We start from the raw sequence: 27,373 nt of genomic DNA, 5'->3' as shown, positions 1-27,373 counted from the left end.
TACTGCTTCTGTATGCTGAGCCAGCCAGTGTTATTTTTATGATTTTTTGCTCTCCTGCTTTCCCATGTTGAAATCTCTTCCATCTTTTTGAGGCTTTCCCCTTTCCTCTGCTATGTCTTGCCTCTTCTGCCCAATGTCTTTCCTCCTGGCTCTTCCTCTGATGTCACTTTCCTAGTCCTGGTGAAGTATGGAGCAGCTCAGTGGGTCCTGCTCATTCAGTGGCCTTACAGCCAGGGAGTGAGAGGAAAAGTGGTGTTCTGATCGTACTCAGGTTGTTGTCCTTGGGGACAGAGGTGCTCACATACAGCTCTGACACTAAGAGAGCACAAGCCTTTCCTGAATGAGTCGGAGCTTGCTAATATCAATGAGAATGTCCAGTATTTAGCAATAGTTTGCATAAGCAACTACTGCTTCCAGGAAACACCACTGATACTCCTAAATTGTCAGTGCTCTGCATCCCTGGGCATGGTCTCTTTCCCTGTGTCTTTTCTCTTTTCACTGAGATAGGGAAGTTGTAAACAGTATCTTTCACTTGAAAACACTCTGTTGGTGTCTTTTATTCAGGAGGATCATCAGACACATGACATACACAGACATTTTCTCTCACACTAATGATGTAACACTCACCTTATGTATACTGTGAGGTTGTGGGCTTTGTGGATGGTCAAAGGTGGTCTAAGGGCTACCTGTCCTGTAGAAGGGACTCTGTCCCTGTTGACTGCATAGGGTGCCAAAGGTTAGGCACAGTTTTAACTTAGAAGTCTCAGTTAAATCCTTAAAGCTAATTAGGATGTGTCAGAACTTTTGTCATGTACCTGTCCCATTACTGTGGGGTGACCTGACTCAGACCACTCACTTATTACTCACCTGAAAGACCTGGTCTTTCTAACTGCCATATAGGGTGTAAAGGAAGATCTGGCTGCCATGTTGCTGTTGCAAACTGTTTTCTTCGCTGGGGTATGTGAATCTGTTTCCTGGTCCTGGCCTTCTGAAGTCAGCCCATGGAGAGCTGAACAAAATACGTGGGATTGCTGGCACCTCTGATCTTCCTTGGCCAGCTCTTTCTGCAGACACAGCAGCTGGCATGTACAGAGAGATTTCTTACAGCCTTAAAAAACAATCACATTCCATGGTTTGGTGGGTGGATAGTGGTGGGAGAATGTTGCAAATTTATACTGTAAGTACTTACTTGAAGAAAACAGCAAGTATGTTGTGTCATGGCAGCAGTCACTGGAAAATTGATGTATCCCTTCGATTTTGTTTTGAAGGTCTGGAGTGCTCGACTTTGTATGGAACACAAGGCTCAAGCAGCTCATCAGAATTAAGACAAATCCTTGAAAGTGGCAAGTACAGTTCTCTTCCTTAAAGCACTAGACGAACTTTGTAGTCAGACTGCTTCTCTTTTCTGTGCTTCCCTATTCAGCTTGTATATATGTGCTGGTTCTGAATAATACAGTATTAAAAAACCAAACATAAGTAAAAAAGTTTTCTAACTTTACATTTAATATGAAAGGTATTTTTTACTTTTAGAGGTTGCCTTTTTTTCATGGCTGCACTGCATGGGTTTTTCCAGGAATAATTATTTTGATAATTTCTTGGTCACTTGCTTGTTCAAGGACTGTCAGTCTAGTTGTACAGAATAAAACAAGGTGTTCTATAATAAAATAATTTATATATATATATATATAAAATAATAAAATAATTTTAAAAAGCAAGATAGAGATACACTACAAATGGCCATTTGTTTGCATACATCTGTGTGCGTTTTTTCAGTCCTGTAGGTGGGGAGGCAATAGCTGCACATTCCCTACTTGCTACAGAGATGATGCTGAAAGGGAAAGAGAGAATTGAATTAATGTTGCTGCAGTAGGCAAGGTTCTCAGGTTTCAGATAGTAAAATGCAGCTACACCACTAATACCACATACCTGTTCAAGTTTCCTTGAATTTCCTGCTCTTTTTGGTACTCTTGATTTCTACTTCAGGCCAGAATATACTGGCATGTCAACACCCAGTTGCAGTATGAGAAATCAGGAGCTATTGTAGATGAGTGCTTGCCCAGGCCTTTGTAAGCTGCAGTGCAAAGTGGGTGTGAGCTTGCACTTGCATGAGGGAGCACAAAAATGTGCTAGAAAATGAAACTGGTTACACACCATGTTGCCAAAGGGGCAAAGAAAGCAAACTCAAAACTGTGAATTAGCTCTCTTCATTTTTAGTAATTGCAAATACTAACAGAATGAATAAGAGATAATACAATGAGTTGTCTGTTCCTTCAAATTAAAAGAGCATCCTGTCCTCTTGTGATTGTGGTGGGAGTGAAGTAGTATATGAGTACAAGCAGGGAGAGGAAAAATGCATGTGGTGCTAGCGGCCTAAGCTGTATTTTTACTGTTGTAATTATATTTTTCAGTCCAGATAAATATAGATTTTCTGTGGCACCAATATGAACGTATCCCTTTTTAAATCTCTGCACCAAGGTGTACTTTTATGAAAGGTTCATCTGCCTCCTGAGATCAAGAACTTGTAGTCTACATGTATTCTTACTTAAAATGTAACTAGGTTTGAGAAAACAAGACTTTACCCTTTAGTAAAAGTGTATCTTTCTGAGTTCTCTTTAAGATAGGATCACAATCTTCCAGTACAGAGCTGGTACAGTGGGTGTCCAGATACATGGATACAGACAGATCTCACCTCCTCTGCCTACTCCCTGAGTTAGCACTCTGCTTTGGTCTCAAAATCATGAACTGTATTGGTGTGCTGAACTGCATTAGTGTGCTGTTCTGCTTATGTGTTATTCCATATGAATTGGGTAACTGCGTGTTAGCTTCAGCTCAGTGCTATCTAGCTCTAAAATCAAAGCTGACTTCCATCTGGCCAGCTTGGCTGATGAAAGAGTTCAGGTCTGTTTATGACATTACACCCAAACAGTTGCAGAGTACCACAAGTTTATTCTTGCTCATGTATCCATTATAATAATTTGGAATATACTTCAGAGTATGGGTCAACACTGAAAGAACGAGGATTTAACTTGGGTTATGAAATAGAAAACATCCTGTGAGCAACAAAACTAACGAAAACTATTTCTCATGAATTTGGGATTGGATTCTCTGACACATAATTGCTCATGTAGAATTCATAACCACACTGCAAGTTTTTGTCATCTGAGCCATTCATAATGTCTCTTTTCCCATGCAAATTATTTAGTGTCTGGTAAGAATTAAGCTCATACTGCAAACTTTCTTTTGGGGAAAACAGAAAGGAGGTGGAGGAGCACTGAGTTTCTCACTACCCTCTCTTGGCTGCCTTTTTTCATACCACATACCTGATTCCTTTAATCTCCCTGTTGAATTCGATTTAAACTGGCTAGATGGGTTCAGGAGTTACTTTACAGTGGCCTTGACTAGCCTAGGAAGTTGGTCAGCAGTAATACCTCTAAATCCTTGTACCAAATGTGGATCTTACTATAAACATCCAGGACGTTACTGTGCCAGAGTTTTCGTGTTTTAAGATGAACCCTAATCCTCCTTCCACTAGGTAAGCATTTCTCTGTTTTCCTAGTTTTGCTGCTGATATTCCTTGCTCCAACACTATCAAGTAGTTCTTCGTGTGATGCTCCCAAAACTTAGCCCAAGCCATATCTATCCTGGAAGGATATCAGATTTTACAAGATAAATCCTAACAGCTGCATAAAACAGCAAGCACCCAGTTTTGCACATGCATATTTGTTTTGACTTACATAAATATTTACAGACTTGGAGCCCCAAGTTGTTAATCAAACTTGCAGTCATAATAGAAGTAACTGCCAGTAAAGAAGCTGCATTTGCCCAAACCCCTGTTTAATACTTACTTTTACACAAAATATTTACAGGTAAAACAGAGACCTGTTAAAAATACTCTGGCGTTCCATAACATTGGCAACATGCAGCAAGTCTCTACTGTTATTCTGAGTTCAGCCCTGTCCTGTATGTGACAGAAGGCCACACACAGCAGTGGAAGCCATTTGGTTCATCAGATGCCAAAGGCCTGAGCATGGTGTTGAGCACTGTAAAAGATTTTTCTTGGTGTCTTACCTTCTTTCTTGCATGTTGTTCCATGTAAACCAAATAAAAGTTAGGAGGTTTGGCTTGGTATAAAGACCTAATACCATGAACTTGTGAATTTTTTCCAGTTTCTAATGTCTAAAAAGTATGTTGCTCTTTCCCTTTAGATCCCTCTTCGTTGGACTTAGAGACATTTGATGTGCACACTTTATCAGATGCTCTCAAAAGGTATCTCCTGGACCTGCCAAATCCCATCATTCCAGCAGCTATTTACAGTGATATGATTTCTGTAACTCAAGGTAGGATTATCACATTGTTTCAAATGTCAGACAAAAAATCTTTTATTAGAATTCTGAATATTTGATGTTCCAGCTGTCACCCACCAAATAGTAAAGATTGCGCAAAACCTGGCAGCATCTCAGAACACATATATGCCTTCACCATGTTTGATGAAAACTGTTTCAATGAAGATCTAGACATGCATTATTTAGCTACCTATTTAGGTAAACATAATGGGAGATATGAAGGATAGCACAGTTCTCTTCATTTTAGTAAGTAGAATGACTGTAGAAAAACTGGGGTGAAAAATCAAGGACCTATCTGTATGTAGAAGGCTAATTTTTAACTTTTTATCAGTGCTGACAAAGTAAATGTATTGGAGGTCATGCTGTTCTGCAGTACCTTGGGAGCTGCAGGGTATGAAGTGCGAAATACATGCATGTAAGATTCGGCATCTACAGTGGTCATTTCAAACAAGTACAGCTTATAGGCTTTCAGTACATGGGCCAAGTATTCTGTTATGTATCTTAGGACAGGATATTGTTACTGGTAACCTTGAAAGTTAGAACAGCACCTGTGAGACTTATCTAGTGCATCTCAGAATTACCCAATCATGTGTGATGCTAAACACAAGACAGACTTCTACCAGTACACTCTGAACACATTGTGGTTTTTACCAAAATGCATATCTGTTTCCATTTGACTTTTAAATACTTGTTCTTTACTCTTCCTTGAGCATTTCACTTTTTTCAAAAGAAGGAGGAAGTCTTAGGGCACTGATGAAGGACAGAATTATTATTTTTTTTTCTGTAAAATTGATACTTCTAAAGGAGTCATATATAGTTTTATTTTATTTGTTGAATGTTCCTGTGCTGGTATCAAGAGCCTTGTATCTGTTTGCTTGCAGAAGTGCAGAGCTCAGAGGAATATGCTCAGTTGCTGAAGAAACTCATCAGATCTCCAAATATACCTCCCCAGTATTGGCTCACACTCCAGTATTTGCTCAAACATTTCCTCAGAGTTTGTCAAGCCTCCAGCAAAAATGCAAGGTCTCTGGCTGAAATTTTCAGCCCTCTGCTTTTCAAGTTCCAGATAGCAAGGTATTTGGGTCCTCTTTATTATTTTTGATACTGTAAATATAGCTTAGTTATATACAAAAGTAAATTTAGTGAATTAATTTCCTGATCTCAGTTGTAATGTGGAGGGCATTGTTGTAATTTTTTCCAATGATTTTTTTAATAATTCTAATGTAAACTTGCAATTTTCCTAGTTCTTACTGCCTAATCCATCTTTTGCAGCTCTGATAATACTGAACACCACATAAAAATCCTAGAGGTTTTAATCACGAGTGAATGGAACGAGAGACAGCCTGTACCAGGTAAAAACTATTTTTAATTTTAAAAGTTATAGAACTTTGTTTTCTTAAATACTAAAATTCAACTTAAGGACAGTAAATGCTTGCTTTTTTTTTTTTTTAATCAAACTTATGCAATGTTTCATAATTACAGAACTAAGTAGAAATGCAGTCCTTGTTTTTTTAAGGAATTGTCTTTTTCATTAAAATCAGTTTAGTACCTATAGTTTGTACAGCCTTAGGAGTGTTATTTCTTCTTCAGTAAAGAGTGTAAAGGAACTTCTGAATTTTTAAGACCTGTAAACCAGTAGTATGCTTCTCATACCCGGGGCGGGTGGGGGGTGGGGGTGGGGGGGTAGGGCAGTAAATTCTGGAGATTTTATTTAACTTTCACTTTACTCTCAGGCAAATTTTCTTAGAACTACTACACCCAATAGAGATTATCAGAAGAAAGTAAGATTTCCCCCTTTATTTACATATATGTATTCTTTAATCCAGAGACTCAAAAGATTTACTTATCAGTATCAATAAACAACATGGAAAATATTAAAACACCATTCAGGAAAGCTAGATTACACTTCTATTGATTCTGTGAGTTAGCATCTAATTTACTCAACAAACAGTAAACCCCACCTCTACTTTATGCAAAAATCCCTGGTTTAAAATTAAATATTCGGTAGGAGCAAGGCAGAGTTGCTAACTATGTGCAAAGGAAATAATTAACAAAGGGGGACTTTAGATGTTAGCTTAAAGTAATTCCTTGTACAGCTTATTAACACAGAATATCCAAAGGATGAGGTGATGGTGAACAGAACATTGGGCAGGCTGTAGCTTTACTGCCTCTCTATTCAAAGTACAAGGTAAAGTTCATAGTGGTAGGATTTGTAGGGTTGCTTAAGATTTCAACATCTAGAACACAGCAGCAGAAAAATGCATTATTTCTTGTATTTCAAGTAGGTGTTTTGTAAAATCCCCTTCATCAACTAGTGAAAATTAATTTAAAATGGCTAAGATTTTTGTTCCTGATGCTTTGACTGGGAGGCTTCTCCAGCCTTGCCATCTCTATTAGTTAGGAACCTTTCCCTAACATCTAGTGTACGTCTATTTTCAGCTAGTTTATACCTGTTTGGTTTTGTTCAATTTTGTCAAGATACTTAAGCAGGCATTTCGAGAACCACTATGTATTTTCCTCCTAATGCTTCATAAGAAATAGAAGAGTTCAAACTTTTAAAGACTATTTGTCCTATTTTACTAAAAATTAGCAAGTAACTGCTAACTGTTAAAAATTATTTTCTTTGCCATCTGTTACAAGCCTTAAAAAGCAAAATATTTTTTTGAATCCTCTAATATTCTAAAGAGTTTGCTCATAGCTTTTCTTTAAATGCTATGTTTGCAAGTGCTTTAGAGTATGTAAATGTATATGGGTAGAGGCACTGACTGGGAGGTTACAAATTTAGGGTCAACAGTAAGAGTTACTTAAGCCGCACTTAAGAGATCACTTAGCATATCGTCCTGAACTGCTTCATGTGAGGAAAGTATACAAGTGAAAGGTGTTAATGTTAGAACTTTAATGAGGACAAGGAGTCTAGACATCTTTAAAGTATCGTTGGGGTGCTTGAAGAAATGGGACTGTATCCATCAGATTTATAGGGTTTAACACTACATTAATAATTATAATCTAACATCCACTTGCTTTTAATATTGCTTCTGCATTAATTAATTTGTAATGCAGTAGCTTATGTTGAGGGTCCTCCTGGGATTTTTCATAGGATCTGTTAGGAAAATAGAGCCCCTTCCCTGGGAATTCCAAAGTCCATCCTGGGCAATGGAATTTTTTTGGTAGAACATTTGCACAGGTATTAATATGCTGAAAAAAAACCTCAGATACAAATCTTCAAGCTTTGTAGTCTGTGGTTAGCTAGCCTCTGCTTTCAGGCCTGTAATGAGCCTGAATAATTTCCAAAAGTTGAACATTAATAGAATGTTACGTACATTTACAGGACTAGGCCACAAGTCTGGTTTCCATACCAAAATCATTTAGTAGCCTGATCATCTGAAGTGCTCTGTTCTTATAGTTCTTATAAAATATATTTTTCTAAATTATCATCTTAGAGATTATTGTTTGTAGTGGCTTGAGTTTCCATAAAAATTGTTTAGAGACATTGTAATAAAAGGAAGCTTCCTAGAAAATATAATTTTTTTGTCGTATAATTGTTTTGAGAATACAGTCTGTAATAGAATTTTAAAAGTGCAGAAGTTAAGAGGTTTTAAACAGAAAGAATCTTACTTGTTGAAAATAGTGTGATGACAACTAAGCAGTAAGAAGGAAGCAATGCTACCAGATTTCTTCACTTTTCCACAGGCTGGAGTGATACTTTCTTCTTTTCTTTTTTCTTTCTGTTATTTTCAAACCTGGATGAAAATACTGTCTCTAAATCAAGCTGTGCATGAAGTTTTAGTGGCATCTTACACAGTGCATATATACGTTAAATGTGGTGTTGGAGATAACTGATCTGAATAGGGAGGAGGTCTTTGCACAGCTGTGGGGTTTTTCTTATCCCTTCACCCACTAATTATCCTTCTTGCCTTACACCAATAGAAAGTATGCGATTGGACCTTCTATCTTACTATATCTTAAAATTAGTATCTTAAATTGGGCATCTTTAGTTGGGCATCCTATAGCTAGAGTGATGCTTGGACACCGTAAAGCAGAAACAGGAGTTACTCCTGAGCCATTACTTGATCTTTTTTACCACAGAACAGCTCTGGACTGATTTATTTTTTCCTCTGTCACAATGTTCAGCAGCAAACTATGCATTTTAGTTTGTGAATTAGAATAGTGCTTAGCCCTCCACAAAAGTCAAAGTACTTAAGTTACAATGTTTGTTGTGCCTGTGCATGTATTAGGGGGAGACAAAGTAATGTTGCGGGAGAAGTAAAACTGGAGAAATGGTTGGTGTTTTGAATGATTGGTAACTAGATAAATTTTCTGATGCCTGTCTCATTCTTCAAGTTTATCATGAGTAGTAGGAGAGCCAAAAGATAGTGTTAGCCCGCAAGCTAGGTGACTTAGCATCCCGCTTGAACACCCTAACTTGGTGAACAGCTTTAATTTGAAGAGTAATACTGATCTCACAGTCAGAAACAAAGTGCATGTCTCTATGTTATTCAAAACTAGTATTAGAAGAAAATATCTTAATTGTAGATTATAGCTAACAGTGCTGCTTATGTCTGATAGAATCTCACTCATCATACAGAGGTGTGAAGGCATGTGCTTTCAGACATAAAAGAAAAATAGGCTGTTTTTAGATATAGAAGACTGGATTTTTATTTTTTTCCCCCGGTTAATTTTCAGGGATCGTAAAGGCTTCTGGCTTTATGTCTGGTGGAGGCCTGTGCTGGATGCAGGTCCCAGAGCTATCAGTGGGGCCCAGTGTGTGCTCAGGACAGCGCAGTCATTTTGGAGGTAGTAGGTGGGGAGGCAGGTTGTACAGAGGAGGCTGGGGCAATGGGAGACTGGGAGGTGATTTTCAGGGGGAACTCAGGGAAATCGGTGGCCTCTCAGGGTTGAAGGGTATCAAGCAGCACGGAGTGGCTTTGAATGCATGAGATTAAGGTGTTCCTTATGGCAGGGAGGGAGAGAGGAAGGGGGTCGGGGTGGGAGAGTGAGAGGACGTGGGGAGCTGGGGGCATTGCGGGCAGACAGGCTGGTGAGGAGCAGAGGAAGAGCTACTGCAGCAGCAGGAAGGAATTGCCATCCTGTATGGATGAATTGAAGCCTCTAATGGCCTGTGCACTAATGCAAGTTGAGCTGCTTTGTCTAGACTGTCTATCCCAGTTTATTCCTGTTTCCCAGACTTACAAATAACTTTGTAGATAGTGGCTCAAACTGTGAAATACTGCAGTTTTAAGCATGAAGAGGAACTCACAGGGTCATAGCTAAGAGTGAGTGAGGTAATGAGGCTGCCTTACACTTAACTCCTCATGTGCTTGGGATGGGGTAAGAGTCCTGGCAGTATCACCAAGATGCAGACACTTTGATTTTAGCTGCACAAAATATTAGGAAGCATGGTGGCATAACATCCAGAGCAGGAGAATGTGAAGGCTGTGTGTTCCTCTTGGAATTAGACACAAGGCTCCGCTGATCTGCTGCGGTGGTCAGGCTCAGCCCACAGTCCTGTCGTTAGTGTCTTGGGGACACCAACAAATATGCAGGAATACTGTCCCTTGTCAGGACTTTTCAGCATCATGTCACAGGCTTGGCTGGCCTGTCAGCGGTGCGGAGTGTGGTTCGAAGCGTGCAGAAGGCCGTCCGTCCCGGGGAGCGCTGGTGCCGCGCAGGCGGGATGTTGCGCATCTGCACATCACCCGGCAGAGGGCTCCCCTTCTAAGCTAATAAAAACCGGGCTTTGTACCTGACCAGCGGAGAGCAAAAGGCTTTGTTAATCGCGCATGCTTAAAATTAATGTTTAATGTAAAAATTAAAAAGAATGCTGTATTCTTGGTTTAGGTATCGACTGTAGTTATGCTTTATGTTTCTCAGTACCTAATGGAAAGTATTTGGTAAACCGGAAACAACATGTACGACATTATTACAATGTTTTACAAATGGATACATGAGAGCGTGTGTGTATTTGTATTTAAGTATGTGTAACACACACATGCAGGCCGGCCAAACCTGATCAGTTCTCTTCCTGTTTCATACATCTTTTTTTTCAGGGGAAAAAAACTTTATCGATAGAAGAACACTGTGAGTATGACCGCAAAAAATAGTAGGCTGCTGACTTTCTGCAAATACAAATCAATAGATTCAATGGGCACCACTTAAGATTTTGAAATTTAAATAATAGTCAAGATAGGGCAATTGTGTAAAAATGCAGTTGTGTGCCTGCCAGTATCTTCTTTTGACAAGAGACTTGATTCCTTTCTGCAGGATGATTAGAAATGCAAATTTGCCCAAGGCACTGGAATCCCCCCCAAAAAAATTTTTACAGATTGACTCAGGAACAGAGCCTTATCTTTTATCTCTGTATGGTTACCAATGCTTTCTAAAATGATAACCAATTCAATGGTGGTCTTTTCTCCTTTGAGAATATGCTTCTGTACTGTGGCCCTATTAACCAAGAAGTCTTATCATCCCTTTCTGTAACTTTTAATGGTAAATAGGAGACATGAGTTACTGTCAGATGAAGTTGGGTAAGTTCAGAAACACAGGTTGCCATCTGCATTTGAAGTATGTTGTATCTTTATGAATGTGCTGCTTTATATATAGAACTGACAATTGTTCAAGCAGGCAAAGGCTGGCATTAGAAAAGCAGGGGATTGTTACAAGTGAAGCTGATCAATCGACTGTAAAACATAAAAAATGTAGTGCAGATGTTTGGGATTTCATTATTAGGTACAATGGTATTGTGTAGCATAGTTGGATTTTGGGAGATGGTGTGTTCTGGAGGTGAGAACTTTTCAGTGCCATTTGACCGCCATAAGGAGCACAAGCAGATCTCAAGAAATGCAGCTACTAGAAGTTCTCACAATTTCCAACACATGGGAGGAAAATATGAATCTCCTTCTCTTCTTTCTCTGAATTATACCCTGTGATCCACTTCTCCTTCCACTTTGAATTTTTTCTTGTAGAAGTATAGCAGGCAATAAAGTTAACCACTACAGGCAAAGGGGAGCAGGCTCTTCAGTTGCTGCTCAGTTCCTTTAGCAAGTCTGATCTCCACCGAACACTAAGGCAAGGAAAATAAATTTGAACTAGTTTCCTCTCAGTGCAGTCCCTTCTCCCACCTGCCTGCCCAAGAAATGAATTATCCTGATGTACTGGAAAACACCATGCATATGGACTGGTGTTTTTTCTATTATTTTCAGTTTATAGGAAACAGATAAAATGCTTCACAGCGTCATGCTAAGGGTCTTCAAGCTGCACCTGTATTTGTGATACAGCGTGAGTGTGTAGGAGGTGATGCTGTGTTTGCAAGCAGGCTATTTTTATTTTGCTTGCACAGAGCTGCTCTGAGAGATGCAGCTCTTCTCAAGGAAGGTTTTGATTCTGTTTGGTTTTTTGCAGTAAGTTAGTCAGCCACTTCCTGTATTTGCCTGTTCGTGGTGCTTTTCTCAACTTCACTACTGCATTCAGCAATCAGTCAGTGACAGAGACTATTTTAAGGCCTCTTACAATGCCCTTCTCATTTACTTAGCTAAAATGAGAAAGTTAGTCCTGCATTGGCCACTTGTTAGCTGATGACAACTTTTACTTTGAATCTGGCTCCCCCTCCCCCACCTGAAATCCCTGGCTCAGCAAATATTTGAACCTGCCCAAGTTAATCATGAAACTGAGATCTTTATCTGAGAGAGACATGCAAGCTCCAAGGGTGGTGGGTATTTTGGTTTTTTCTTTTTTCACAGTACTAAAGTCAGGTTCACTTTTTAATGATGAACCAGTAAGTGGATACCTTCTGCATAGCACAGAGCTTTAAGCAGTTAAGAGAGAGAAGACTTGGGTTTTCTTACTGCATGTTACAGCTCATTTAGGGATTTTTATGCAACATTGGTTGGAAAGCAGAGAAATCTCTTTTTCAGATCTTTTTTCTTCATTGCTTCAGAGAAGCTTCCTAGTAAAAGAAGTTTTGGGTTGTTTTTTTTTTTTTTTAAGCAAGATTTCTATAAGAGGAAAACAATTAATTCTTCAGGTTATTGGATTGTATTTTCAGGCTGTATTACAAGGGTGATCATTTGTGATGCATAATTTACAAAGTAAGTGATTTTTAATTTCTGTGTGTGTTCTCTTCATCACTTCATTGAAGTATTGTACTATAACTGACTATCAGGTCTTAAGATACATGAATGAAAGTCAACTACCTGAGTGCCTCTTCAGGTTATATAGGGAATGGGGAATCACCTATCTGCCTCCTGTACTTTTTGCCTGCAAGCTAGGCTGGTCTGAGCTGAGCTAACCTGATTACAGAAGAATGGGCAGTCCAGAATCTGGCCACCAGTGAAACCCTGGAGAAGTACTTTTTCTTGAAAGCCTTTATTGAACAGAATAAAAAATCTGACTGATCCCACATGAGTCCTAAATGCAGCAGTGTAGTCTTTGTAGGAAATCTTTATAACTTAATCTAAATAATTACCTTGGCAACTCAATTGTTTGGGTAGCAGGTGGTCTAAACTGCCAAGTTCGGTGTTTGGACTTGTGTTTGGGGTGATTTTAAATATCCTGTTTCATTTTGGAAATGAAGGAATCTTTGGAGGTTCCCTAAACAGGGAGACAAGAGTTTACTTCAGAATGAATTTAAGGTTATCTAATGTATAAAGTAAACTAGCATGCATTTCTTGGTAACTGTTGCTACTCCAGACATGTTCTTGTATGTTAATTCTTGTCTAGAAGGGGTAAGCTGTTCAGGGGCACACAGTGGGGGTAGATATGTGTGAAATACTTGGGAAGGATAGAAATTGTGTTAATTTTTTTAATGAGTATTTCTGAGGTAGAGCTTATTTCAGCCACACCAGGATTTCTTATGATGCAGGCACAGATAGTTGCTACAGCTACTCTTTGTTGTGGTTATTTTTGGTATCTGGTTTTCTGCCCCTGTAGATTATAGCAAGTGTAGAGCAGTGACATTGCTTTACATAGCATTCTGCTCTGGAATTGATAGTCTATTCTGTACGTGTTTCTTCCGAGAGGTCCGAGAGAGTTACAGTCAGCAGTGGGGGAGAGTTAAGAAGGAATATTTCTAAATGATAGGAGGGTACTGATGACATAAAGTCAAGTGAGGAAGGAGATACTAACAAGGGACTCCTGCTTTTAAAAACAATTACCTTGATAAATATCTCAATGAGAACAGAGTAGAGAAACAGTGTGAAAAGGCAGACTAAATCTTGTTGTATCCTGACAGACTGGCTTTTTATGTTCAGCAAAATCACTTTTCAAGATCTTGCTCACTTTTGACTTTCTTCCATGGTTTAAGGCAAGTCTGCTGAATATAAGATCTTTAGCTTTTTAGATTTCAAAATGAGTTAATCTAGATCTGTTTGAATTGTATTTTATCAGAAAATAAGGGGGGAAGACATCTCCGCAGTAAGCACATTTTATATAATAATTTCAAGTATATCAGACCTGTGTGTCCATTAAAATAACAGAAATCTGCACAGTTTAAAAATGTAATCCATATTTCATTATATGGAGATACATGTCTCTTTTTATATGTATGTGTAAAATGAGTGTGTAATGGACACACGCACGCACACACAGAGTCATGCTGTTTTCTCTTTTGCATCTTTAATATGTAGTAGGTCCAGAAGCCTTTTAAAGCTTTTTGAATGGTAAACTTCAGGCATCCAAGCAGGAGAATGCAACTGAGATGTGACCGACCTACTTCTAAAGTGTGTTGTGTGCGCGTGTGTGTAAGAGCTACGTGCTGCAGCATATCAGCCTTTTGTCATCCTGCCAGGATTGGACTGTACCATGCTGCAAAGTCAGGAAAGCAAGCTGGGAACACGGGCAAGGAGAGTCCGCTTGCTCCTTTTGTTTGTAATACTGGATTTATATTGCAGTTCTGCTAAATGTAGATTCTTTCCGAAACTGAAATTGTTTTAAGATTAATGTAGAACAAAATGAGAAAACAGGAGTGGTCTGGTGACATTATTTTGAGATGATTGGCTGAGGATTATGATGTAATAGGTTACAGTGCAGCCCCTTATAGGTTTTAAAATGAATTCCAAGACACCATTACAAAGAGAGCCTGACTCTTTTCTTGTATCTGAGCTTACTCAGTGAAACTCATACAAATGTACAATACTGTTTGGAATATGGAAGAACTGGATATAGAATATCCTAAGACAGATATAAATTGTGGCACAGACTTGATGTTTTACATAGAAATGGACCCACCAGGTAAAACTGCAGTCTTATTATGGAAGACTTAATTAATTTTGGTCTTTACAATAGCTGCTGAAAAATTCTTAGTGATTATGTGGGATTTCTTTACTTTGTCATTGATACAAATAGTTTTTCTTTTTCCTTTTTTTCATAAATTAGAATTAAATTGTGGTTTGGTGCATGGTTATAATAACTAGAATCTTAACCTGTAGAAATACCTGTCTGCTTCCTTCATTGAATTTTTACTGAATTGACCTGTTTCTGTTTTGATTTTATTCTGTCAGATATAGTTCTAGTTCTGCTATTATATCATTTTAAAAAATTATTTCTTTCATTATTATTTTTGTTGTCTCTGTTCCACACTGTGACTAAAAGGAGATGCTGTAGTAACACTTCTATTTCCTGAAACAGTGATTGCAAATCATTATTTTGGATTGTTTGAGGAAAAACAGATTTTAAAGTCTAGCAATATTAATTGAATACCTGATACCACATCATTTTTTCATATAATATAAAAATATTCTGTTATCTTGATATTCACTGCAACTTTAAAAACATTTTCTTTTGTAGCTGGTTGTAATGTACAGGACAGGGACATCCGTAAGGAATGATGTACTTACTGGAGAACTAAATGAGCTGAATTGATTTTTAATTCTGATTCCGTTGTAGTCACCCTAGCTACTAAGTCAGTAGTGCTGCAGTATCTTCTCTGGCACCCACTGGTATACATATGCAGCTTTGACATTGAGAAAAGGGGGATGTGGTTTTTAATCAGTCCTGGCATTTGGAACACAATTTATTCTGCAGAATACTAAGATTAAAACAAGCATATTTGGATCTTGGATGGGTTTCTTAAAGTGTTTTTTGGCAAATCATCGCACAGAAAGCTGAGGATCACAAAAAATTCTTCTTCAAATATACAGTATTGCTGTGGGTTTGCATCTTTTATTACTCAGCTTGTAGGTGAAGAAGCAGCAACATTCCTCTAAGATCATTACGCAGGAAGGAGAAAAAAAGACATTTTACATGTTTTATTATTTATATTCACCTGAAGATAGTGGAAGAGGATAAAAGCAAACTTCAGATTTTTTTTGTTCTCCAGTGGCAATGTGATTTTTCAATGAAGAAATCACAGGGAGAGAAGATGAGTGTGGTATTAATATTTTGCTTAAAATACATTATTGCAACAGTAACATACTCCTCTGAAACAGTACATCTTTCTTGTTGAACTGTATTGTTTTCAGTAAAATAGCTTGATTCCTCTAATGTCTTTTAAAGACTAGTGATGGAAAACTATTTTGTAGCTATTCTTTTTTTTTTTCCTCATTCAGATAGTAATGTATATTTTCAGAGAATATACAGTCAGGTTTTCAGTGAGTTATAATCACTTCTTTTTTTTCCCCTTTCATCTGCAGCACTGCCTCCTAAGCCACCGAAACCTAATACTGTAACTAACAACAGCATGAATAACAACATGTCATTACAAGATGCTGAGTGGTACTGGGGAGATATCTCACGGTAAATCAGCTCAAGACATGTATTTCTTGTGTTTGGCTTTATGTTCTTGCTATGCTATTCTGTGTATATGTATTATGCTTAAATATAGAAAAATTACAGTTCTAAGAGCCATTTTTAGGACATCTTCCATCAGAAACATATTATGGTTGATTTTTTTTCCAAACATGACTAAAAAGTTACTGTCAGTTAGAATGTAGAATGTGAAATAATTGTTCTGGTACTTCAAGACAGCTCTATGAAATGGTAGCATGAAAGGACAACACCAAGAAATCAGTATTTTCTTCTTGTCTTTCATACAGAACCTCAGCTGTAGGCACAATAGTTAACAAGCCAGACTAACAAGTGCCATATATTAGCAACATTTTTAACTGTACTATATATAGATACTTTAGACCAGCACTGGCTGCTCCAATTGTGCAGGCTTGTATGAACAAGCAGAAAGACCTTTGCATGAATATAATTTTGTCCAGCAGTGAGAGGACATAGAATATACCATTTTTATATCCCAGTTGTTCTCCAGCAATTTTACATAAGCTATTAAATAACTGTATTTATTAAGATAGCGATCAAGAAGGCTTCTAAAAGGCACTTGTTTTAAAACAGAAGAATTTAGAGCACAGGGAGAGCATAAATGAGTGAGAAGTAGCTGAAATGATTGGTTACTTTTGCTTTCATTTTAGAGAAGAAGTAAATGAGAAGCTCCGAGACACTGCTGATGGTACCTTTTTGGTACGAGATGCTTCAACCAAAATGCATGGGGACTACACACTTACACTAAGGTAAGATTAGTTACACTAGGTCTGTAGTACTTGACAGTAAAATGCAATACTGCATTTAAAATATAGTGTTCTTTAGGGAACAGTTCTTGAAGTATCCTAACTTTTCACAAACTTTATTTGCAGGAAAGGAGGAAATAACAAATTGATCAAAATATTTCATCGAGATGGAAAATATGGCTTTTCTGACCCATTAACTTTCAACTCTGTGGTAGAGCTAATAAACCACTACCGGAATGAATCTCTAGCCCAGTATAATCCTAAACTGGATGTAAAATTACTGTATCCGGTATCTAAGTACCAGCAGGTAATTTGGTCTATTTATTTTGTGTTTCACTTAAATACAGAGAAGTTACTGCAGACTGGGGAGTCATTTATCTTTAGTAACTCAGATCCATTAATACTTAAAAAAATAAAATGCATATAAACCCAGATATTTTTGTTTAAAACCAACTTCAGAGTTTGCATGTAAATAACAAAAACTTTAAATAGTGCCAATACATTATTAAGAAATAAACTTACATTAATAAATATCCTTCTCATTAATGATGAAATATATAATTTTCAATATAAAGCTGAACATGTACAATTAAAAATTGATTTTTGACATTAATTTCTCATTTGCATATTATGCATATAATATATTATATCTCCATACTGATGACAGAGGTGTCACATTTACCATGTAACTATCTAGGTATTTTTAAGTAGTTTTATCCTGAAAATCTGTGCAATATAGTTTCTTTATGGAATAATTTGCCTTCTGTTCATCATTCCAGGATCAAGTTGTGAAAGAGGATAGCATTGAAGCAGTGGGAAAGAAATTACATGAATATAATACCCAGTTCCAAGAAAAAAGCCGAGAATATGACAGACTGTATGAAGACTACACAAGAACATCTCAGGTGAGCTAGATATGAAACCAAAGGGAGAGTGGAAGACTTCTGTGGATTTAAGAGAATATTATTGTAAATTCATACTGCCGTCTTCTTCCACCTTTTGCCTTCTTTCGTTCTGCCACCACTGCCATTGCCCGAAAGAGGAAACATATCTGATGTGTTTGCTCAGTACAGTAGAATCACTTACTCATGTTTGAACAGTTACCAACTGTAACCTAACCCACCCTGTACCCAAGCCTCACACTTACATAAAAAAGCAAGTAAAGAACTATCTTGATTTACCAGCACTTCTGCACACTGACCTCATCAAGCCAAGTTACGGTTTTCAAGGCACATTTGCAGGGGAGCATTGTATTTTATTACTAGTTTTTGTTTGAAGGGTCTGGTTTCATCTGTGCAGGGTAGAGCTGTGACACGTGTAGATACAGAATGAAGAATGCAAGAATGCAAAACTGCCTCTGTCCTTCTTTCAACTTAACCAATTATTAGCAAAGTCTTGAAGTGCCAATGAATTAGTGCAGTTTTACAGAGCCAGAATCAAGACTGCTTCTTAAAATGTGCAGGAAATACACCTAAAATAATGGAAGAAAGGTGGGGAAGTGCAGGCAACTTGAACTGATGCCTTAAAAGACCTGGCTATCGACTAGCTGTGCAGGGGCAGGAGGATGGACTAAATGACCTGAAACCTGTCCAGGCCAGTATCTTACACTTTTATTTCAGAAAGCCAGATGTGTCTCTAAGGTCATTAATTGGTACAAAGGGCAGAGTGCATTGCCATAAGGCTCTAATCATCACAAATAAAACTTACTTATACAAAACAAAGATTGTAGCTAGCTCTTTGCCTAGCAGTTTTCTGTTCTTGGAAAGCCTAATCATGGCAGCCTTTTGCACAGGCCTGTTCTCTCTGTTACAGGGCTCTGCAGACAGAATGCGTTCCGGTAAGGGGATATTAAAACCTTCTTCTGCAATATACTGAAGTGTTCCTGGGTGCATGCCAATAAGTCATCCATGCTGTCAGATAACAACTATAATAACAATTATTTTATTTTCAGGAAATTCAAATGAAAAGAACAGCTATTGAAGCATTTAATGAAACAATAAAAATATTTGAAGAGCAGTGCCAGACACAAGAAAGATACAGTAAGGAGTACATTGAAAAATTTAAACGGGAAGGAAATGAAAAAGAAATACAAAGGTCAGTATTTGTATTTGCATTTCAAAATGTATAATTTTGAAGAAAGAAACAATGCCAAGTGTAGATCTGCCTAAAACTAAAGCAAGATGTCAAGTTTAAAGTTGTTCAGTTATAAGCAAAGAAGCCTCAAAATGGGGTAGATGTGAATTTGCAAAATGTATAGCTATATCTAGAGAAATTACTTCGTTCTCTTAAGTGTCTACACCGCTAAACAGAAGATTATGAAGTTATGAATCAGACATCATCAGAATATAACCTACCACATTATTCCATTCAGGATCATGCACAACTATGAAAAACTGAAGTCTCGAATAAGTGAAATTGTGGACAGCAGACGTAGATTAGAAGAGGATTTAAAGAAGCAAGCAGCTGAGTATAGAGAGATAGACAAACGTATGAACAGCATTAAGCCAGACCTCATACAGCTGAGGAAGACAAGAGACCAGTACTTGATGTGAGTATCATTATGAATTAACAAAATTATTTTTTAAAAAAGTTGGGGGGGGTTTATGGGTAACCAACTTCTGTGACTAAAAATTAATTTTATTTGTAATTATTGTCCAGGTGGCTGACTCAAAAAGGTGTTCGGCAAAAGAAGCTAAATGAATGGCTTGGAAATGAAAATACAGAAGAGTGAGTATTAAAAGATTTAAGTATTTCTGGTATTTCAGATCATCTTCGGCAAAAGTGAGATAAACCATATTTACTTCCTCGACCACACAGAGGAAATCTCAAGCCTAGGTCTCCAGTAACAACGCACACTGTTAACACATGGCAGCCTATGCAATGCAAATATTACAAAGGACTCTGTTACACACCCTACTCTCCATTATTCTGGGAGGTTCATATTCAAGTTACTATAGCAAAGCACAGCAATGTAATGTGTGTCTTTATTCTTACCTGAAAATGCAGATGATAAGGTGTTAGTATCTTACAGAGATGCCATATGGATGGATAAGTTGTTCAGAAGGTCTCTTAGGCATGGGCAGGCTTTTTCCAAATTTCAAGCATTGGTACTATGGTGCTATCTAGTATAGTGGTACCCATGTCAGCATATCACACTGCTGTTGGAGATGATAAAATCGTATATGCTGGAGTGGTCCTTCTCTGGTTTTGTGGTCTATTTAATTTTTGAGGGAAATGGCAGGATAGTATTCTGTCATTTCAAGCAATTCAGTTTACTATAGGTTCTGACGCGGGCTTGGCTAATGAATACATTTCACTTCATTCCTGGGGAAAAAGCAAAAAGCACAAAGCACCTTGGTATTGTGAATGTCGACCAAATTTAAACAAAAGCAAGCCACACAATATTATCAAAAGAGTAGTAAGAGTGAAGAATGAACAAATAGAAAGTTGTCTGAGTAATACTCATTTCAACATTTTCTGCATATGTAGTTTCTTGTGCATGCCTTTTATACTGCCTGGCTGAACATACAGCGAAAGCAGCAGAGTGACAACTGTTTAGTGGATTTACATTCTAGCCGTGTCCACATATGTTTTCATTTGGCTTGGTTTATTGAGTCTCCTACTGTTATCCTGGAAATTGTGCATCTCTGCTGTGGCTGCACTGATGGAAGCAGGGGATAAAAATGGCATACACTTTTTAAAGCCATGTTGTTTACTCAGTCTTAGCACAGCTCAAAGATGATACGATGGAGAATATGTAGGCACCTGTTTCCAGTAGTATTTCCATCACTTAAACAGTAGACAAAGAACAACACCAGGCCGTGGTTGTAGTGTGGCATCAAAATAGTAAGTGAAACTTTAAAGAAAATCTTCCTTTTCCCTTACTCTGTTACTCTCCTTGCCAGCAAGTATGGCAAAAGTGCTTGTGTTTCTGCTGAAAAATTAAACTTTCAGAATATGACTTTTTTCCTAAAGTTGTAATGCAGAAAAAAAATCACTATAATGAGCAGCAGGAAAAACAGGAATCACTTTCTCTAGGTACTCGTTGTAAATAGAGCCACTGCTAAATGTATTTGAGTATCATGTAGAGCAAAGGAGTACAGTGGGATAAGGGACCTAGAAAGAGCATCATCTGAAACAAAAGAACCCATCTTCTTTTCTGAAAATTTTAATTCTTTTTGAGATGGCTGATTTCTGTAGAGTACTTTGAGAATCTTCAGAAAGACAGAACTGTGGATGAGTGAGAAGTCATGTTTTCTTAGACCAAGGAGAAGTGATTAAAAACCTATTACAGAGACAATAGATACATTAGCTAAACAGAGGCTGATTGCAATCTCAGCAGGAGAGGCAGGACCCACCAGTTCACGCTGTTGGAGGAGTGGGGGGCTCTGGAACTGCAGAACATCAAAGTGGTGTCCACGTAGCTGACCCAGAGACATCTTTCATGGTGGGCTTTAGCTCAGAGGGTTCTCTATAACTCTGAATTGGCTTTAGAGTTGGTAGCTGTTTTGGTGGAGATGGCCCTGTATTTTATGCTCGTCTTATACTGGTCATAAGGAGGGAGAGAGTGAGAGCGCTCTACTATTCCACCTTTTCCACAAAGCCATCTCACCTGTAAATAATTAGTCTACGTGCACAACTGCTCACAGCTTTCCCAAGCAACAGCTGTAGCTGATACGTTGCATGGTTTTTCACTGCTGACCAAGTGTTCTGATCTTTGGAAATGAAGCTGAATCAGAGGGTATTTTGTTGGTCTTGCTATTTACCAAAACAGTGAGCAACAGTGTAAGTACTCAAGCATCACAGCAGATTCTGAAGAATAACACAACATCCTTTTATATTCTTCTTCAGATTTACAGGAGTGTTTTTAAAAGAATCAAGAACCAGAGCTTATATTTTATTTTTATTAAGTGGTTTGAACAGTGCAGTATTACATGGTTTACATCCCTAGTTTTACCAGGGAAGTATCCTACTAACCACTGATTATTTTTTTAACTAATATGAAATGGGGACTACTTAATTCATGGATTTTGTTCTGCTGTGTGTTTCACAAAGACATTTTGTCCTATTTCAACAGCCAATACTCTATGGTAGAAGATGATGAGGACTTGCCCCATCATGATGAGAGAACATGGAATGTGGGAAATATCAATAGAAGCCAAGCTGAAAATCTGCTGCGGGGAAAACGAGATGGAACATTCCTTGTTCGAGAAAGCAGCAAACAAGGCTGCTATGCCTGCTCTGTTGTGTACGTACCCTAATTTGCAAATGATGTAACCAAAATTTGAGGCACCTACCTCGAGCCAGGGGCAGCTAGACACTTGCATATACACAGATCCTATTGGACCTTTGTGCGTAGAAGCAGACCAACAAGACCTGAGGCCATCCTTATTGCTGCTCCATTTCCTACACAGCTCAGATCTGTGCCACTCCCACAGATGAGCCTCACACAGAAGAAGGGAAACCAAAGTATGAACGCACTCCTTTCTGTGCATCTGCTAAGTTCTGCCTGTCTCCTGCCTCTCTAAGCTAACACAACATCTGGGAATTTGGGTTAAACTTAGGCTTTTACCATTATCCCACCTCAGAAGACAGGAATTCTAGGTAGTGACTAGCATGTTAAGATTTATTGCCAATACCTTATTTTCTAGTAATTTTACTGTACTGACAAACTGAAAACTGATGGGTTTTTTTTTCCTTTTTAGGGTGGATGGAGAAGTAAAGCACTGTGTGATAAACAAAACACCTACTGGGTATGGATTTGCAGAGCCATATAACTTGTACAACTCGCTCAAAGAACTGGTGCTACATTATCAACACACATCACTTGTGCAGCACAATGACTCTCTCAATGTCACACTAGCCTACCCAGTATACGCGCAGCAGAGGCGATGAAGATCTTAATACTCTGCATTGTTTGTTTTTTTTTCTAAAGAAAAGATTAGACAACATTGAGGCCTCTGGAGAGAAAAGGCTCCTTTCAGCCTTACTCAAGAATCTGAGCTGCAGTATCAAAGCTATCTGTCTTCAGATGGGACTAGAGCTTTCCTTCACAACTGTAGTGGGAGAGATCACAGTATTAAGCTGTGAACGTATGTTTCTAATCTGAAGTGCTTTTTTTTTTTTTTTTTTGTAACTAAGAAAATTAAAACACAAGAGAGAGAAATCTGAACCTGATCTCCCTGCAGGGACATAGAGGCCTTTAAGCATGGTGCTTGTTTACGACCACTTCTGAAGCTTTACCAGCTAGAACATTGGATTCTCCACACACAAGGTATAAGAGGTCTTTGTCATTCAGTTATTGGAATTCTGTCATCATGACCTGGCTTGGACTTGGTGTTGCTGCACTCAGTGGATCCAGACACACAGCATTGTGGATTCTTTTGGTTTCTGGTGAATGATATGTAGCAGAATGGCACTTTCATTTCTAAGGGACACTTTAAAAGGACTACAGTTACAGTATGTTTTTCAGAGTGTTTGTAATAGCAAAGTGCCAGGAAGCGTTTTGTTTAGACATTTAAAAATCCATTTTAAGAATATATTTAAGACTGAAGAAAACAGGACTTTCAGTGGCATACAGTATATAATAATGTACATAGTACTGGATGACTAACTATCACTGATGGAAACTATCAATACCAAACTGCTTCTCTTTTCCCGTTTCTGTTTGCTGAAAGCTTAGACCATGCTATGCAATACTGAATTTTCTTTAGGCTGTAGTCTTCTCTCAAGCATATCTACAGGTTAAGCTTGGTTTTCTTTCCTGTTTCCTTGTCTTCTTTTTTCTTTCTTTCTTTTGGCTGAGAATATTTTTCCTGATGATTATTTTTTATTATTCATTTTGTTGGTTGGTTGGTGGTTGTTTGTTGTAGGTTTTTGGGGTTTTTTTTCAAATGTACAGGAGGCCAGCATGAGTTGGCTTCAGAATTAAAACTATGAAATACTTTACGATTTTCTATGTACAGAATATTGGGCTACTAGCTCAAAGTTTTAAAAGTTCATAATTTTTTTGACAAAATATTTTGTTGGGGCAGTGCCTGATAAGCTTCAAAGCTGCTTTATTCAATAATAATTAAAAAAAAAAAGAACATTACAAAATATCACTGAGTCCAACAACATCGTTTCAGAGATATCTTTAGAATACGGTACCACGCTGTTTGCTTCTTGAAGCATTTTGAACTTCTATCATGATTGTCTTGTATTTGGAACATGAAAAATTGTCTATCCTCTAATAGTGATTGCAGAAAAATGAGAAGTTTGGCTACTGGCGTGGATAGTTTCGATCCCAGAATGAATCCACTCTTCACAGTAAATAAATCACTTCTTGACCTACTGTGGCAGAACTTTTGTCAGCATGTAAAGGTATTTTCATTTCATATGAAGGAAGTTTCTCTGACCTGTTGCCTAGGGGTTGGGTTTTTTTGTATTAGTATTGCAAAAAGAAAGCTCCCACCTGTACTGAGAATGTTTAGATATAGCATAGAGCTAAGACTGGAAAATGTCTTTTTTGAAAATGATTAGACTATCATATTAAACATCTTTGATTTATTTTCAGAAGTTTGTAGACTGGGGCAGTATCATAAGTTGAACACTTTTATAATTTCAGGCACCAGAGACTTACAGAATTACGGTTTAGTTAAGGGAAACAAATACGTGAATCCCACTAAAGCAAACAACAGGAATTGTGGGATAATTCACTGTCAATGGTTTGCAATGGTTATTTATTGTCCTGACTGCTCAGGAAATTCACACATTGCAAATCAATAAAGTAATGAAGTTAAGAGAAATCTTGGAAAAGTTTTCACTAAGTGCACATACAAATTTATTCTTCCCCCAAGACACAAAGGCAAGATCCATTACTATTAAAGAGAGCTGCACACACAATCAAAAGGGCAAAATCCATGGAGTTTTCTTGTAATAGCTTTGTTTTAGAGATATACGTATTTTAATTCCAAGTATGCAGCGCTTATTAGGCTATTGGAAATAATAGCCTAATCTCCAGTAGTTTTTATATTATCTTTTAATTTTTACCTTCCTTCATTTCTGAGACTGTAAGGCTTTTGATTTTATTTTGATTTTGTGCTCTTTATTTTTGGTGGGTCGTCTTTGTTTTCCTGTAGATGTATTTTCTTACTAGAATTTATATCAGGAAACGTGATTCAACCAACATTAATGTTGCAGGATAGTCACCACGTACAAAATTATTCTTATTATTTTTTCTGAATAGAAGTTTAGTCTTCAACCTTTCCCTTCCTCATTCCACACTCTTTTCAGGCCTGTAGGACCATGTAAATTTGGTTTACTAATAACTGGTTTTTACTATGAAAAGCACCAACAGTTACTCTAGCATGCCAGTTACACTACTGGGCTTGAAATTATGAATTAGTTCAATATACAACAATTTAACATTTGTAGCAATCCAAGATATTCTTTGGACATATATTAATTTTTGAATGTTAAATAGTTTAAGAGTAAAATTGTATTTTTTTCTCTATAAACAAAATACATGTAATCTGGATTGATGTTTCACGTAGCATTTGTCAAGAAATTTTATCATAGTTAAGGCATTTGGATCTAGTTTTACTCATATTAAGAAAACCTCTGCTATGTTGGTGGGCCATATCCTTAGCATGCCCAGCCGAGTATGGAATATTATTTGTTCCTGTCGTGGTGTACAACTTCTCTTCATCTGTGTAGCAGGGAAAAAGAATAGTGTGTGTACAAATTTGGCACTTGCTTTTCTTGCACAAGCAACAGTGAGAAATAAGCACTATGTTGTGACAATGATTGCTTAGGGCTTTTTAAGGGGATGTTCTACCTACACAGGGTCTGTGCAATTTGCAAGGATCACTTATGCCCTCAAATTGGCATGAGTGGGTTTTCTTTGGTACTTATGTATTGTGTGGCCTCTGCATTTCTCTCGCTCCTTAATGCACAGAGCTAAGTCCTGCCAAAGGCCCTATTCACTGCAGACTTGTACTCAATGTACCATATCGTTCACTCCAGTTTTGATTTGGTCTCAGACAGACTAATGTAGGCAGAAAGAAAGCATGTGGATATAACTGAAGAAACACAGTGCTTTTCTGTATTTCTATTGACATGTAGTTTTTCCATTTAATGTAATTCAAGGTTGATAGTTGTTTGTTATCTTTTTTGGTTTGGGGATTTTTTTTTGTTTTGTTTTAAATCCCTGAGTTATGCTGCAGAGCAGCAGCACTTCCACAACACCTTTGAAAGGTATGAGACATAACACAGAGAACCAAAACCCACAAGCAAAATCAGGAGTTTCTGATTTCCTTAAGGAGAAATTTGAATTTGCAGGTTTGGAGATGTGTATCTGTGCGTATGCATGCACACTTGCTGTGTTCATGTATGAATAGATCCCCGTGTAGGTACATATTCACCAAACACGAATATTTTGCTGAATTTAGTATTTAGTGATATCGTTAACTTTGTTTAAAGACACACACACATACAAATTAGACCTTTGTGGGTGCAGCATGTTTCCAAATACTGAGTTTCTGTGTTGTTAAATATTTTCTTTAAAAAACAAAAAAACAACAAAAAAAAAACCAAACAGGAAAAAAAAAAAAAAACACCAAAAAAAACACCACCTTGTCTGTATGGTTCTGTTATCTGAGAAATCTTGTCAAGCAATCTGTAAAACCAAATCTTCAAATTTTTCTATTTGGTGTCACCTGTTCTGTAGTGAAGAAATGGCTTTGTCTTGTAATTGGCAATGAAATAATAATGCTTGGGAAAACATTCAGATGCTTCTAATGGGGAATACTTCTGCCGATTTTCACACAGTGCTTTTGCTATGCATGGTATTAAGTTGGGAAAGTGAATCCTGATGATATTTTTTTTCAGGGTCACTTTAGAAATGGGCAGCTCAAAGCAAAATGCCTCCCATGGGACAAGGTTTCAAAATACAACATGTTATGTAGAATCATGTTGTATTTACTGCAGTTGAAGACTCAACTGGGCTGTGGGGATTATTAACATATATTGCACTTGTCCTAATGAGATTGCATTAGCTGCCCAAGATGCTGCTATTTTTTTTATTCTTGTTTTTAGAAATAAAGCTCTGTTCTGTTAAATGTCTTTAAAACATTAAGATTACTTTGTTTTAAAATGGTCTTTGAGGAGGTAGAGGGTAAAGTGGGTTGTAAGTTGCCTTTACAAGGCAACAGAGGAAACATGCCTCCTTGAAATTTTGTTAAAGCTATAGAGTTGATGGAGCTGTGTCTTGTTTTTAAGTTGCTTTAAAAATTGTAATAAGTCTTCAAGCAGAATAAAGTTTGTTTTGAAAACACATTTCAATTGTTGAGGCTTCAGTAAGGACTGAGATGTCTATTTACCATCTTCCTTGGCCAACTCTTCCTGTCTATATGTGGCCTACTTTGACATGAGACACAGATGTGCATAATATTAGAGGGTACTGGGGAGCAAATGATTCCAGCTGACTCACAGCCATCCTATGTATTGAACTGAATGGAAGAGCTGAGTAGCTCCAAAATAGCCTTG

At 37.6% G+C, this 27,373-nt stretch overlaps 1 protein-coding gene across 6 annotated transcripts in view; it reads left to right on the top strand.

Moving 5' to 3' along the window:
- The window catches only part of PIK3R1 (phosphoinositide-3-kinase regulatory subunit 1), a 61,111-nt gene extending 33,948 nt beyond the window's left edge, over positions 1-27,163 (top strand). Inside the window, exons 3-16 of one of the 6 annotated variants that reach the window (XR_005825540.1) lie at positions 1,269-1,343; positions 4,206-4,337; positions 5,225-5,417; positions 5,616-5,695; positions 15,968-16,070; positions 16,751-16,849; positions 16,973-17,153; positions 17,626-17,751; positions 18,798-18,940; positions 19,218-19,394; positions 19,505-19,573; positions 21,924-22,094; positions 22,552-22,938; positions 23,035-27,163. Coding sequence is in view for 5 of the 6 variants with exons in the window: in XM_040579369.1 (XP_040435303.1) it covers positions 1,269-1,343; positions 4,206-4,337; positions 5,225-5,417; positions 5,616-5,695; positions 15,968-16,070; positions 16,751-16,849; positions 16,973-17,153; positions 17,626-17,751; positions 18,798-18,940; positions 19,218-19,394; positions 19,505-19,573; positions 21,924-22,094; positions 22,552-22,741 (1,739 nt within the window). In the remaining variant the exon portion in view is untranslated. The other 5 variants (XM_040579369.1, XM_040579374.1, XM_040579373.1 and 2 more) reach the window with 5 other exon arrangements.
- The last annotated feature ends 210 nt before the right edge of the window (positions 27,164-27,373 follow it).

This window comes from Falco naumanni, chromosome Z (assembly GCF_017639655.2).
Source record: "Falco naumanni isolate bFalNau1 chromosome Z, bFalNau1.pat, whole genome shotgun sequence".
Taxonomy (NCBI): domain Eukaryota; kingdom Metazoa; phylum Chordata; class Aves; order Falconiformes; family Falconidae; genus Falco; species Falco naumanni.
Note: the sequence above shows the minus strand (reverse complement) of the source record. Positions and strands in the feature narration are given on the sequence as shown.